The following is a 15,839-nucleotide window of genomic DNA, read 5'->3' on the forward strand; positions in this document are numbered from 1 at the left end:
TGTTGTGACCTGGTTTTGGTCGGAGCGTCACAAACTGCGTCGTTTAGTTCTAGAACACCGTGAGATTCACGTGCTTTTTTTCGTGTCTTGATTTTGAGGTGAGCCCTGCGAATCTGCGTTGCAAGTTTTAGAATACGTGTGACTCACGTGTTTTTAGCTTTGTGATGTCAGCTAGTTCCTTGGTCTTCTTTCTGTTAAATATACCGTTTTAAGTTTTGAGCATGCACGGAGTGCGTGATCGGTTACTGATTGGTTGTAAAATAGTAGTTTCACCCGATTCTGTCTTAGGAATGTTGTTGGTTGGTCAATCCGGTGACCTTTGACTTTTGAATAACTATTCCATGTTAGGTTTTTGTTTCCATAAATACCGCTGCTTGACTCCTGTCTCGTCAGTCGATCTGAGGGTTTTAGGAAGCGTTTGGTTTTGATGTAAACGTATGAAGGTTATCAAGTGAACCAACGGAGTGTTTCTTATGTTTTAACGTCAACGTAATGTTCTTGGAGACAGTTGTTTCTCAAGTGTGAATCGTTTTGTGCCCTTCGTTTGTGAGGCAACACGTTTTTGGTACTGCTGGTCAACCCACACAGCGCATAAGGTAATTTTGTTGTTACTTGTTTGTGTTGTGTTTTGGTCGCCATTTTGTAATGACTTTGTGAGTTGTTTATGTATAACGTGAGTTGAAAGTCTGACTTGTTGTAGTGTTTCTTTATTGTGTGTTCAACTGTTCTAGTGTTGTGAACGTACAGCAATGTTTTGTAGACGCTAGAAAGTCGCTAATGTTTATAATGATAACTTGTGTTTTCTGTGGTTAACGAAGTTCGAAGTGAAACGTTTTCTCCGACTTTTTCAGCCTTACGTTAAAAGAATTTAGGTAAAAGAAGCTTGCGGTCTGTGGTGATCGTTTGTAAACGGGCTTATTTCTTGTAACGTTATTGAGGGAAAGTGGATGAGTAAATATCTTGTTTGTGACTTTGATTAACGCAGGAACGTTGTCGTTAGACTTTTTTGGTATGACAGTTTGCTTTGTATTCCTGGCCTGATGAGTCAACGTTTTTGTATTTTTCTGAAAGTAGCCATTTTGGTTTTAAACGTATGTATGCTAAGTTTCTTGAGTATTCTTAGTGCTTATGGTATTGTTGAACGTACGGAACGTAATTCTTTATTGTTGTTGAACGTACAGAACGTAACTCTTTATTGTTGTTGAAGGACTAACCAACGAGTGTTTGGTAATTGTAACTTTCTTGTCTGTTTGTCTTTGCCTGTCTTGTGATTGTTTATTTTTCTTGTTTTTACTTCTCGTGTCTTGTTAATGCATTTGATACTTTTGCCATGTCTAATAATTTGTTTTCTTTTTCTCTTTTTCTTTCTGTCCATAAGTTTTTTACCGCAATAAGTAGTATCGCAATACGTAGTATCTCATTACGTAGTACTGTAACTATATATGCATTACTGATACCTTAGTGTCAGATGTAAAATAATAAACCAGTACTTTTGCGCGTTATCGCTTGTAACCTGTGTTTGTCATTTCGTATGAACAATATGTAGTACCAGCCTCGCTCACGAAGGCGCGCACATTCAGTGTAACTGAACAGAGTCTTTCCATCCATCACATCAAAGTCCCCAAGGTTATCTTCTGACAGGCCACATGTTCTCACCAGCCAGGCGTGCACCTCATTTAGGTTTGCATCTCTGGTTATGCTGGTTTTAGCTGCAACATAAAAGTAACACAAATTCAAACATTTGTATGCAGCAATTTTTCATGATTTTGTATGATGACACTGACAAGGCATGATTTGCAACATAAGTGAAGCTGCAACTCTGAGGTGAAACTCATGTTCATGACTGTACAAATGTTGAAGTGACATTTCCAGCCATTGTTTCCCTTCACTGAATAACAAGTATCATCTAGTTAGGTATATCAGATGGTAAACTGTGGCACTGAAAAACTTCCAAATCTTGCAAGCTTCAATCCTATGCTTTATTCCCTTTTGTTAGAGAAACGAAAAAGGGATTTTGCATTTTGGAGAATTAAATATTCCCTGGAACACCTCAACCCTGAACCGAAACTTCTTCCAGCATTGACTTTTATAAACGAAAAGCATCTTCCACAATATGTAAATTATTCTGCATTTTTGGAAAGTCTCAGTTTGATCACTGTACAATTTTTTCAAGAAAAACCATTGTTGATAGCATTTATTTGTGTGATAGCAGTGACCCTGAAATTTACTGAGATCCACTGCACAGTGCAAAACATTCCGGGTTCATGATGGGCTTATCAGTGTGCCAAGTTTGAAGAATGTAGCTGTTAAAACTTATGAGAAAAGTACCGTCTAGTCTTAAAATGTCATATTATTCCATTTTCAGCAACAAGTTGTCCTCAATGTAACTTAGATAATGGTGATCAAGTAAACAAACATAATATGTGAGGATTATTAGAGCTAAACAAAACAAGAAGAGCAAACGCTCGATCGAGTCACTTTCGCAGTTCTGAATATTATATGAGGCATCAGATGGACAGGAAGAAATTGCTATTCACAACACAATACAGATGTAAATAATTTGATGTAAAGAATTAATCCTATAAAGTTTGAATCAAATCCGATGAATAGTTTCAGAGATATGATATTTCAATTTTTTTCCTTCAAGACATACCTGTGACCTTGAAAAAGGTCAAAGGTCACCAAAGCAGACGTCAAAGTGTAGAGGTCACTGGGAGTCACGTTCACATAAAATTTGAGCCCGGTCACTTTTATAGTTTCCGAGAAAAGCCCAACGTTAAGTTGTGTGTTGCCGAACAGAAAAGGCTAGTTATCTCCCTTGTTTTTCTGATAACGTTCGTAAAAGGCTACAGATGTAAATACTTTGATGTAAAGAATAATCCTACAAAGTTTCAATCACATCCGATGAACTTTGTCAAAGATATAAAATGTCTAATTTTTCCTTTGACGCTGACCTGTGACCTTGAAAAAGGTCAAAGGTCAACGAAACCATCGTTAAAGTGTAGAGGTCATTGGAGGTCACGACTAAACAAAATATGAGCCCGATCGCTTTGATAGTTTCCGAGAAAAGTCCAACGTTAAGGTGGTGTCTACGGACGGCCGGCCGGACGGCCGGCCGGACGGCCGGCCGGCCGGACGGCCGGACAGACTAACACTGACCGATTACATAGAGTCACATTTTCTCAAGTGACTCAAAAACCAAGTTTCAAAGCTCAAGCTTCAGAATGTGTTTTTGAATTTTATTTGTTCAAATAGCAATTTAGTTTGGAGATCTGGACTAAAGCATGATATCAAAATATTTTTTTTTTTACGATTTGACATCTCTCTAACCAATGGGTACAGCTGAAAAACTTACCCCCCATTCTTGAATTTGGTGATGTTTCATGTTCCACATTTAGAGGAGGAGTTGTTTCCTGTCCTACGGTACCAAGAGACAGTGCTGTTTCATGTTCTGTGGCGTCTTCTGATGATGGTGCTTTCAAGGCATCTCTGGACAATTGTATTTGATGTTCTGTAGCTGATGGAAGTGTTTCATTCCCTCTCGTATTTGCAGACAATGCAACTTTGTGTTCTGTTGCAGCTGTGGAAAGTGGTGTTTCATGCTCTGCAGACGGTGTCGTTCCATGTTCTGTTGCACTTGCAGAAGGCAATAATTCAGCATCAGCATTTGGTATTCTTTCACATCCTGTGGCATTTAAAGACCGTGGGCTTGCATGATCTGTGGTAGCTGCGGATGGTCTTCCATTTTTTGGGTCATCAATGATTGGTCTCTCACGATTTGTGGCAGCTGCAGAAGGTTGTCCCTGCTCTGTGGCAGCTGCAGATGGTCTTTCATGTTCTGTGGCAGCTGCAGATGGTCTTTCATGTTCTGTGGCAGCAGTAGATGGTCTTTCATGTTCTGTGGCAGCTGCAGATGGTCTTTCATGTTCTGTGGCAGCTGCAGATGGTCTTTCATGTTCTGTGGCAGCAGTAGATGGTCTTTCATGTTCTGTGGCAGCTGCAGATGGTCTTTCGTGTTCTGTGGCAGCTGCAGATGGTCTCTCATGTTCTGTGGCAGCTGCAGATGGTCTTTTATGTTTTGTGGCCGCTGCAGATGGTTGTTCCTGTTCTGCAATATCTATAGATGGTCTTTCATGTTCTGCAGATGGTCTTTCATGTTCGGTGGCAGTTGCAGATGGTTGTTCCTGTTCTGCAGCATCTATAGTTGTTTTTTTATGCTCTGCAGATGGTTTGTCCTGTTCTGTGGCATCCACTGTGAGTCTTTCGTGTTCTGCAGATTTCACAGTTGGTCTTTCATGTTTTTTGTCATCCATGGTTGGTCTTTCACAATTTGTGGCAGCTGCAGATGTTTTTTCCTGTTCTGCAGCATCCACAGTTGTTTTTTCACATTTTGTTGCAGATGAAGATGGTCTTTTTTGTTCTGTGGCGGCTGCAGATGATGGTTTTCCTTGCCCTGTGGCATCTGCAGGCAGTGTTTTCTTTCTAACATCAGCTGGTGTATTCAGTGTTTCATGTAAACTAGCCTTGGTCCTGTTAGAATTGCTGTTATCCTCTTCTTTGTTGGTGGTGAAATGCTTCCCAGTTTGGATGGTTCTTCTAAATTCCTGAAACAACAGATATTGAAGCTACATCAGCACTGTTTCATTGGCATGTTGTTTTCTCCATACAAAGCAAAGTTATCCCCATTCAAACAAAACAAACAATTCAGAGTGATACCGGGCAGTTTTTTTCTGGTGAGTGAATAGTAATGACATTTCAGTGTACATCCTAAATTACACTTTAACACGCCATTATATCAAAAGCCAGACCTGAGAACCCCTGTTTTGCACTTCAAAGAAAAAAGTATTCTCAAATAAACTTGGTGTATTTTGAGAAAAAATCAGCGTACTCCACCCAACATTTGAACATCCAGGATTCAAACAATTGCTTAACAAGCGTCCATCGCACCGTAATAAAGTTTACCAATACATTTAAAACAAATGCTTATGTCAATGTTGACTGAAAAAACTGTAATCATGTGTAAAAATACTGGATCAGCTTTGGGATGCGCTTGTGATGAAAAGTAGAGCAGGAATTTTTCTCGTCTTACTTTTTTTCCACTGACCGTACTGATCGTATTCTAGACAATCATGCGTACAAAATATGGCAAATGGTATGGGTTCCAAGGTCTGAAAAGCACATCAAAAGTTATATATAACTGTAAAAAAGAAAGAACAAAAAAAAACATTGATAATTTTTCATTTTATGACCAGAATACTACCCCGCTGAGATCCCAAAATTTGACAAGGGTCAAACAGACATTGGTCTTCTTCTTCTTCTTCTTCTTTGTTCATGGGCTTAGACTCCCACGTTTACTCATGTTTTTTGCACGAGTGGAATTTTACGTGTATGACCGTTTTTACCCCGTCATTTAGGCCGATTTCGGGGGAGGCATGCTGGGTATTTTCGTGTTTCTATAACCCACCGAACTCTGACATGGATTACAGGATCTTTTTCGTGCGCACTTGGTCTTGTGCTTGCGTGTACACACGGGGGTGTTCGGACACCGAGGAGAGTCTGCACACAAAGTTGACTCTGAGAAATAAATCTCTCGCCGAACTTGGGGACGAACTCACGCTGACAGCGGCCAACTGGATACAAATCCAGCGCGCTACCGACTGAGCTACATCCCCGCCCAGACATTGGTCAAGTTGGTAGGTCATCAAGCTCTAACCTTGAAATTTGACATGGGTCAACCAGACTTGCGTCATATCGGGAGATCAGTAAACCCAACAAGTGTGCAAAGTTTTAAAGTTCCAGCTTCAAACACATCTGAGAAAACCTCAATATTAAGATTTTTTACAAAGACATACAAGCTGGCTGGCCGTCCATACAGATGAACACTTCTCATTGCCAAGACTCAATGATTACTCAGGTGAACAAACAATATTTGCGTACTCAGTGCAGGAATTGTTTGGAAAACTTTGGGTAACATACTTAAAATGTAAAGGGGCTATCTGAAATTTTTATTTTACACTGCTTAAAGTCATTTTTTTTTTTACCTAAAATTGTATGTTTTTTTAAATTGTTTTTAATATGCAAAAGTTTCCTCACTTTGAACCGTAAGGTTAATTTTCATGCATTGATACAGTTAGCAAGGTGTATCACCAGCTGTGATGACCTGCTTGTGGTCATGCTTTCTGTCGAACTGCAAAACGGCATTCACAATACGCTGCACATCTTGCCACGGCATTGTGCAGCTTCGAGTTTTGATATCTTCACCAAACATGGATTTTGATATGAATAACTCCTGCGTTCTCTCTTCATCAAAGACAAAAAATGCACTGTCTAACCCTACATCTGGATCACTTGCCATATCATCTGCAGTTCTGATGATGTCTTCTTCCATTTCTGCAGAAATTAGAATCAAAATGTGATGCCTCTGCTTTGATATCACACAAGGGTCCTGCAGAAATTCTACTGCATTTCTGACAAAAGGGTAGTACTGTTTCAGCCAGTCTTTTTGTTCAAGATGGTCAAAAGCACAATCTCCTGAACTGCCATTTGCTAGAAACCAGAGAGTCTGAAGTGACATGTTGAGTTCTACCTTTTGTTTTTCTACTTTCTTTTTCTCAAATGTTTTGACTGGAATAGGCAACACATTTTTGATGCTTGGAGAACTGGTCTGCAAATGCAGCAATCCATTTTCCTCTGAAGACTGATAGTCAAAATCAAGCACAGCCACCCAAGGAATTCGCTTCACAAACTTCAAACAGGCATCCATGTCAGCTTTTACATTTTCAGTTGGTTTACTAATCAAAAGAACGGGGTCAACAGACTCATCGCATTCTTTCATAAAGGCTTTCAGCTTTTTGGCTGCATCGTTTGTTCTTGTCTCCATATATCCCTCCCATTTTTTTTCTTCTTCTTTTCGTTTTTTGACTATAGCAGGTAAATCCTCTTTGTACTTCTCAGTTGCATCAGATGGTAATCTTCTTGTCTGCACTGTTCCACCTTCAATGCCCCTCAGATATACTCCTTTTTCTTCTTTTAAATTCTTATTAATATGACCAGGGTCAAACTCAAAATAATTTTCGACACAGGTATCAGCAGCTGGCTCAACATCGACCTCTATGACAAACCTTTCTGATTCTGTTTGCTGTGTCTTAATCCTTACAAAGTATGGGCCATAGACACACTCCTTTACTACTTTACTCTTCTTCAAAAAACACTTCTCCAAAAATCGATGAAAGCACTCATAGTATTCATTCCGTTCATGTTCTTCGAGGGAGACTCCAACAATTTCTGCGTACTCAAACTCTTGATCCTGGGTATCTCCTTCTGGGACACCAAAGTAAATTGTGCCATTCCTTCTTGAATTCATACACCCACAAACAAATTTAAGACTTTTGAGCAAGAATTTTTCTTTGAGGGGTGTATCTTCTCTTTCATAATGTTTCAGCTCAGTTGAGGGAAGGATGAAGCCATCTGCAGTTTCATGAATGTCAAGTTGTCCTTTCAAATACTTGCATGTTTTGGGGTCCTGTTTAAATTTTCTTGGAGGCACCAGAGTTAATCTTTTCCTCGGCCTTGCACTTTTTGGAGCAGCACTTGCAAGAACTTCATTGGGGTTACTTTCTTTAGGCATGTTATCTTGCTTCGAGTGTTCATTTTTCTTATCTGTATGATCTGTGGTAGCTGCGGATGGTCTTCCATTTTTTGGGTCATCAATGATTGGTCTCTCACGATTTGTGGCAGCTGCAGAAGGTTGTCCCTGCTCTGTGGCAGCTGCAGATGGTCTTTCATGTTCTGTGGCAGCTGCAGATGGTCTTTCCTGTTCTGTGGCAGCTGTAGATGGTCTTTCATGTTCTTTGGCAGCTGTAGATGGTCTTTCCTGTTCTGTGGCAGCTGCAGATGGTCTTTCCTGTTCTGTGGCAGCTGTAGATGGTCTTTCATGTTCTGTGGTAGCTGCAGATGGTCTTTCGTGTTCTGTGGCAGCTGCAGATGGTCTTTCATGTTCGGTGGCAGTTGCAGATGGTCGTTTATGTTTTGTGGCCGCTGCAGATGGTTGTTCCTGTTCTGCAGCATCTATAGTTGGTCTTTCATGTTCTGCAGATGGTTTTCCATGTTTTGTGGCAGCTGCAGATGGTTGTTCCTGTTCTGCAGCATCTATAGTTGTTTTTTTATGCTCTGCAGATGGTTTGTCCTGTTCTGTGGCATCCACTGTGAGTCTTTCGTGTTCTGCAGATTTCACAGTTGGTCTTTCATGTTTTTTGTCATCCATGGTTGGTCTTTCACAATTTGTGGCAGCTGCAGATGTTTTTTCCTGTTCTGCAGCATCCACAGTTGTTTTTTCACATTTTGTTGCAGATGAAGATGGTCTTTTTTGTTCTGTGGCGGCTGCAGATGATGGTTTTCCTTGCCCTGTGGCATCTGCAGGCAGTGTTTTCTTTCTAACATCAGCTGGTGTATTCAGTGTTTCATGTAAACTAGCCTTGGTCCTGTTAGAATTGCTGTTATCCTCTTCTTTGTTGGTGGTGAAATGCTTCCCAGTTTGGATGGTTCTTCTAAATTCCTGAAACAACAGATATTGAAGCTACATCAGCACTGTTTCATTGGCATGTTGTTTTCTCCATACAAAGCAAAGTTATCCCCATTCAAACAAAACAAACAATTCAGAGTGATACCGGGCAGTTTTTTTCTGGTGAGTGAATAGTAATGACATTTCAGTGTACATCCTAAATTACACTTTAACACTATTGTGACTAGCACTGCCACGGCGTTAACGTCCTGCCTGCCCAAGCTTGCCACCAAGAAACTTCCCAAAAATCAGTAACTGTAAAGAAATCTGTCTAGCAAGCTTGAATTAAGTCCAATCACCACCAAATTTTGTGTACTAATTCAAAAATGGATGCCCAGTTCAGTCGTGCTATTTATAAGTTTGTCACGCGATTTGTTTTAGCAAAGGGGGGTGAAAGGGGGGTGAAAGGGGGATAATTTGTGTTTTTTAACGTTTTTTTGTGTGTGTTTTATTTTCCACTGCTTTTTTTAAAAGTTATTTTTTAACAGAAAGTATTATAAATAATGTTATAACCAAACAAGGTGTAAAACCTATGAATTAGCTGAAATATTGTTAACATTGTACACAGAAATAAGGAGACAGTACAAAGAAAAAAACAAGCAAATCACGCATTCACTCACAGCATCCTGACTCAAATGAAACAAAACTGTAACACTCACCAAATGATGTCTAGGTAATCCATATTGAATATAAGTCACATTTTCACAACAAAGTACCAACTGTACACCTATGAACAATTCCAAAAGGATTTGAAGGCTCCAGCCATCCATTGTTATCAGTGCTGCCACGCCCCCATAGCTCCTGCACGATTCCGAGATACATGTTCGTCTAGCAGTATCACCCCCTACCACGTGTAGTTGCCGACTCGTACTAGCAACAACGGGACTGTTTCTTCCTCAATATCACTGCTATTATCGCTTTCTTGAGGCTAAAACGACACGATGTATCATGATCTACAGGATCCTCAAGATCCAACATCCGGAGAATCTCCTCCCGTGACAAGGCTCGCCTTCGATTCCTTTTTTTTTTTCAAAAACACCACGGAAATCTGCACTAATTTGATCAAGCCGGAAGAGAAAACCACGTGTATCAAGGGAAACAACTCAATTTACTGCAAGCTTCAAAAACCGGGAAGCAATCACGAGTCGTGTACCTTGTATGTCTAATACTAAAATAGTCACTTCCCGTCCGTGGGCGTTGCAGCGCTATTACTAATATAGTCACCTCCCGTCACGAAAGTGTTAACACGCCATTATATCAAAAGCCAGACCTGAGAACCCCTGTTTTGCACTTCAAAGAAAAAAGTATTCTCAAATAAACTTGGTGTATTTTGAGAAAAAATCAGCGTACTCCACCCAACATTTGAACATCCAGGATTCAAACAATTGCTTAACAAGCGTCCATCGCACCGTAATAAAGTTTACCAATACATTTAAAACAAATGCTTATGTCAATGTTGACTGAAAAAACTGTAATCATGTGTAAAAATACTGGATCAGCTTTGGGATGCGCTTGTGATGAAAAGTAGAGCAGGAATTTTTCTCGTCTTACTTTTTTTCCACTGACCGTACTGATCGTATTCTAGACAATCATGCGTACAAAATATGGCAAATGGTATGGGTTCCAAGGTCTGAAAAGCACATCAAAAGTTATATATAACTGTAAAAAAGAAAGAACAAAAAAAAACATTGATAATTTTTCATTTTATGACCAGAATACTACCCCGCTGAGATCCCAAAATTTGACAAGGGTCAAACAGACATTGGTCTTCTTCTTCTTCTTCTTCTTTGTTCATGGGCTTAGACTCCCACGTTTACTCATGTTTTTTGCACGAGTGGAATTTTACGTGTATGACCGTTTTTACCCCGTCATTTAGGCCGATTTCGGGGGAGGCATGCTGGGTATTTTCGTGTTTCTATAACCCACCGAACTCTGACATGGATTACAGGATCTTTTTTGTGCGCACTTGGTCTTGTGCTTGCGTGTACACACGGGGGTGTTCGGACACCGAGGAGAGTCTGCACACAAAGTTGACTTTGAGAAATAAATCTCTCGCCGAACTTGGGGACGAACTCACGCTGACAGCGGCCAACTGGATACAAATCCAGCGCGCTACCGACTGAGCTACATCCCCGCCCAGACATTGGTCAAGTTGGTAGGTCATCAAGCTCTAACCTTGAAATTTGACATGGGTCAACCAGACTTGCGTCATATCGGGAGATCAGTAAACCCAACAAGTGTGCAAAGTTTTAAAGTTCCAGCTTCAAACACATCTGAGAAAACCTCAATATTAAGATTTTTTACAAAGACATACAAGCTGGCTGGCCGTCCATACAGATGAACACTTCTCATTGCCAAGACTCAATGATTACTCAGGTGAACAAACAATATTTGCGTACTCAGTGCAGGAATTGTTTGGAAAACTTTGGGTAACATACTTAAAATGTAAAGGGGCTATCTGAAATTTTTATTTTACACTGCTTAAAGTCAGTTTTTCTTGTACCTAAAATTGTATGTTTTTTTAAATTGTTTTTAATATGCAAAAGTTTCCTCACTTTGAACCGTAAGGTTAATTTTCATGCATTGATACAGTTAGCAAGCCTGAGCTACTCAGTGTACTCAATGCACCATAACAATGGAGTCACTACACACTACAGACCTGTTTACCCCCATAAGTGTTTTGGAGTAATGCTCAGCCCCAAAAATAGTAATCCTGGCTCAAAAATAGTAATCATCCAGCATTCGTTGCCAATTACAACGCACATGACAACTGTGTCTGAGAAACGCAATCATGCACATATATATCCATCATTCACAAACAAAACACATCAGTCAATTTTTGTAGTCATCATAATTTCAAAGAAGATCACATCAAAAGCACATGCATCACTGATTCATCACTACTTTTGGACCTTTCGGCTGCGTTCGATACCATCAATCACGAAATTCTTCTCCGTCGGTTGGAGCAGGCTTTTGGCATTCGCAATACCGCACTTCAGTGGTTTCGGTCTTATCTTACTGAGAGAAAGCAGTTTGTCCTTGTTGGTCAGCCACAGTTCCCCTTGAGTTTGGGGTCCCACAAGGCTCTGTGCTGGGTCCTGTCCTTTTCATTCTCTATACAACTCTTCTGTCCAATGTAATCTCGACTCATTCCGTCGAGCATGAAATGTTCGCAGACGACACACAACTAATCAGAATCACCTGAAAACATTCCTAACCTCCTTCACTCTCTAAACATCTGTACTTCAACTGTTAAAACATGGATGTCAGAAAATAAACTCAAACTGAATGACGATAAGACCGAGGCGATGTGTTTCTCAAAATCCACAAAAACTCACTCTCTTCCAAAAGCAGTAACACTCGGTGCTGTTAGCATTGATTTTGCAGATAAAGTCCGCGATCTTGGAGTCATTATTGACCGCGATCTGACTATGAAACAGCATGTCACCAAAACCTGCCAGGCCGCATACATTGAGTTGAAAAGGATTAGTTCAGTCCGCTCTTATCTGACTGAAGAGGCCACCAAAACACTAATTTCTTCGTGTGTGCTATCTAGAATAGACTTTTGTAATTCAGTACTAATCGGTAGCCCCCAGACTATCATCCAACCACTGCAAAGGGTTCAACATTCAGCTGCAAGATTAATTTGTAAATCCTCCAAGAAGCAACCCTTTTGAAATATCTGCACTGGCTTCCGGTCAATCAAAGAATTAAGTACAAAAGCTCGTGTCTGTTTTAAAATCATCACTGGTTCTGCACCTTCATATCAGTCTGAACTCGTAAACCTGTACGTCCCTTCCAGATCACTGCGCTCTGCTGCTGACACTCGAATGTTCCGAATTAAAAAAAACAAAAAAACAAGTCGCGCAAGGCGAAAATACAACATTTAGTCAAGTAGCTGTCGAACTCACAGAATGAAACTGAACACAATGCAACGCAGCAAGACCGTATACTCGTAGCATCGTCAGACCACCGCTCACGGCAAAGGCCAGGGTTCCTGCAGGGCAGAGCTGATACAATTCAAGGAGTTTTCAAGGACATTTCCAGTGAAATTGACAAGAAGAGCGGGGTAGCAGTTGCGCTGAGAAGGATAGCACGCTTTTCTGTACCTCTCTTCGTTTTAACTTTCTGAGCGTGTTTTTAATCCAAACATATCATATCTATATGTTTTTGGAATCAGGAACCGACAAGGAATAAGATGAAAGTGTTTTTAAATTGATTTGGAAAATTTAATTTTGGTAATAATTTTTATATATTTAATTTTCAGAGCTTGTTTTTAATCCAAATATAACATATTTATATGTTTTTGGAATCAGCAAATGATGGAGAATACGATGAACGTAAATTTGGATCGTTTTATAAAAAAAATAGTTTTTTTTGTGAGTACAGAAAAGCGTGCTATCCTTCTTAGCGCAACTACTACCCCGCTCTTCTTGTCAATTTCACTGCCTTTGCCATGAGCGGTGGACTGACGATGCTACGAGTATACGGTCTTGCTGCGTTGCATTGCGTTCAGTTTCATTCTGTGAGTTCGACAGCTACTTGACTAAATATTGTATTTTCGCCTTACGCGACTTGTTCTTTTTTCCTTGTGCAAACTACATGTCGGTTTATCTAGTTAGATAAATGGATATGTATAAGCACGAGCTTGGTTTTGTGATTATATTTGCGATTTTCGTGTGTACGCCATGTATGCAGATTTGTGTAGGTATATTAGTATTCATGTGTGAGTGTATGTGTGTGTGTTTGTATGTATGTGTGTGTGCCTGTCTGTATGCATGTGTGTGCGTGTGTGTGCGTGCGTGCGTGTGTGTGTGTGTGTGTGTGTGAATGTGTGTCTGTGTGTATCTGTGTATGTGTGTGGTGATAGAATGTGTGTGTGCGTGCGCACGCGTATGTGCGTGCGCACGCGTGTGTTTGTTTGTGACTGCATGGATTTAAACGATGAATTTGATTTTGTACTCCTGTTCTTTTTGTGTCTTAATGATTGTATTTTGGTTTTGTACATGTGTATAATAATGTCATTGTAAAGCGCTTGGAGCTTTTAGGTAAGCGCTCTATAAATTTCCATTATCCCCGAGTACGCAGTAGGAGGGTCCAGCAGACTTTAATTGTGTGTGTGTCTGTCTGTCTGTCTCGACTTAACAGCTTAGTTCTTTCAAAAGTTGATACACTAACTTGATAATAGGTCCGATTGATCGTATTAAAACTTCATAATGTTACCTGGGACCTAAATGCCCCAAAAAACACAAAAGCCACTCTTAACGGTGGGAGTTTTTGAACTAAAGGGGAGACTTGTAGGCGGCTAACACGTCACGCAGTGACGAGAAAAGCATGATTTCAGTGCAAGTGGGAAAATGGTCTCGGCAAAGAAATTACAATGCAGGGTTTGGTCTCGGTGAAAGAGAGACAGAGAGCACGAGAGAGTCTATGGCCAAAGTGATTCGGGTTCGATTCATTTTGTGCACATGTGTTAGTGTTACTGTTTGTGTGTGTGTGTGTGTGTGTGTGTGTGTGTGTGTGTGTGTGTGTGTGTGTGTGTGTGTGCATGAGTCTGTACTCGTGTGTGTGTGTGTGTGTGTGTGTGTGTGTGTGTGTGTAAGAAAGAAAGAGAGAGAGGGAGGGAGTGAGGGAGAGAGAGTGTGTGTGTGTGTGTGTGTGTATGTGTGTGTGTGTGTGAATGTCTGAAGAGTACTCGGGTCCAGCGCGAGCGTTTTTTATTATTATTCTTTTTCTTTTGCTCGTAGTAGGCCTTTTTCAGTGTGTCAAGCGCTTCTCTACTGTACTTGTGCTTGCCGAATGATTGAGGGCGAGACTTCACCACTAGAAGGCTCTCCAGCGTTTCATCAAACAGACATGATCTCTTGTCAGTACTGTGCTTTTTCACCCCATTTTGCCATTGAAAAAAACAATGCCAAACATGTGAATTAATCTTTTTTTTTTTTTTAAACTTTTTTTTATTTATGAAAATCGTAGTCTTGACACGGATAGCGGAATGGCGTATTTTTTTTGCAGAAAATCGTAATAAATTACGCCAAAATCGTAAGGGTAAACAGGTCTGCACACAAATTCTGACATGGTTTTGATACAATTCATAGTCTCATTGATGTTTAGGTTGTTCTTGTTGATAATGTGGAGTTTTGATGTGTTTTATTATGAATGCAGCGACACAAACAGAAAGAAGAGCTAGCTGTCGCAAGTTTCTGTCTTTTCCTTTGACCCCTTCCATGTTCTATCCTCTGCCAGATCAATAAACAATGAGTAATTTTCCCTAATCTAACACAGTTTGAAAAAAAAACTAAGAAGGTTTCTCAAGGAATATTTTTTCATGATACATGTACTTTCATTGATACAAGTTTGGCGTAAAGAGTGTGTACTATCCTTTGCTGGATAGCATACTTTGATGCAGTCCAGCAATTGTAAGTGACAGCAAACTATAAAGACCAAACCACACACAAGCACGCGCACGCACGTACACACAAGCGTGCACACACACACATATCCACAGCATCTGAAACAATATTATTGTTAGACGAACAAAAACAAAAATTCACAAGAAAATAATACCCTTTTCTCTCGATGACCAACAAATGAACTTACTGGTTTGTAAAGCTTCTTTAGAAGGTCGGCTTCTCTTCTTGCAGATGGCTCGCCGGGCTGACTGCGGAGCACTTTCAACTGATCTTCATAGGCCCCCCTGTAGTTTTCTTGCATCTGATTATATAACAAAATAGGGTGGGTTATTAAGTTTAAATTTCATGGCACTTCTTACAGTTTACTCCCAATGTATCCTTCACAGATAACTTACACAAACATGTTCTGCTCTGTTTCCTGCATTTACATATAAAGCAAGGAGGTTCTATTCAAATAGCACTCATGTTCAAAACAAAAGTCTTTCAGTATCCAAGCAGTGGAAATGCATCCCTATTGTTTGTCTCCTCTTTATTTACTCATCATATTTTCATTCTTTTGATCTGTGAAAATCGAAAATTTTTAATTAAATTTTCATTTGATTAATATACTTACCCGAATCACATAATAGCATTGACACACTTCGAAATGCTCAGGTCATGATAAAAAAGCTACCCGTCTAGGTATAAGGGAAGCAACCCCAACTAAAAAAGTGACAGAACCATGGTACTTGCCACCTGCGGTTGCCTCCCATTAGTGGGTGACTACGTCACCATAGGTGCCTACATACCATGTGATAAACATCAATCGACTTATAGAATACTAGGAAACTATAAAGCGGGGCAGGCGGGAGGGAATTACCTATGTG

The 15,839-nt window shown here is 40.1% G+C and overlaps 2 protein-coding genes and 1 long non-coding RNA gene across 3 annotated transcripts in view; all 3 read right to left on the bottom strand.

The window, feature by feature from the left end:
- LOC138970656 (uncharacterized) overlaps positions 1–15,839 on the bottom strand; it is a 273,936-nt gene that overhangs the window by 19,851 nt on the left and 238,246 nt on the right. The gene's annotated exons all lie outside the window — the stretch shown is intronic.
- On the bottom strand, positions 632–5,424 carry LOC138970644 (mucin-22-like). Its single transcript, XM_070343112.1, has 2 exons — positions 3,356–5,424; positions 632–1,709 (listed from the first exon to the last, which is right to left on the bottom strand). The coding sequence occupies exons 1-2, from the start codon at positions 4,311–4,313 to the stop codon at positions 1,465–1,467; spliced, it is 1,203 nt and encodes a 400-aa protein (XP_070199213.1). The 5' UTR covers positions 4,314–5,424; the 3' UTR covers positions 632–1,464.
- The window catches only part of LOC138970619 (uncharacterized), a 42,809-nt gene continuing 32,644 nt past the window's right edge, over positions 5,675–15,839 (bottom strand). Inside the window, exons 5-6 of the mRNA XM_070343086.1 lie at positions 15,161–15,274; positions 5,675–8,554 (exon numbers count right to left, since the gene is read on the bottom strand). Of these exons, the coding sequence (XP_070199187.1) occupies positions 6,131–8,554; positions 15,161–15,274 (2,538 nt within the window). The 3' untranslated portion in view covers positions 5,675–6,130. The remainder of the gene's footprint in view (positions 8,555–15,160; positions 15,275–15,839) is intronic.

The sequence above is a fragment of the Littorina saxatilis genome, linkage group LG1 (assembly GCF_037325665.1).
Source record: "Littorina saxatilis isolate snail1 linkage group LG1, US_GU_Lsax_2.0, whole genome shotgun sequence".
In the NCBI taxonomy this organism is placed as follows: Eukaryota; Metazoa; Mollusca; class Gastropoda; order Littorinimorpha; family Littorinidae; genus Littorina; species Littorina saxatilis.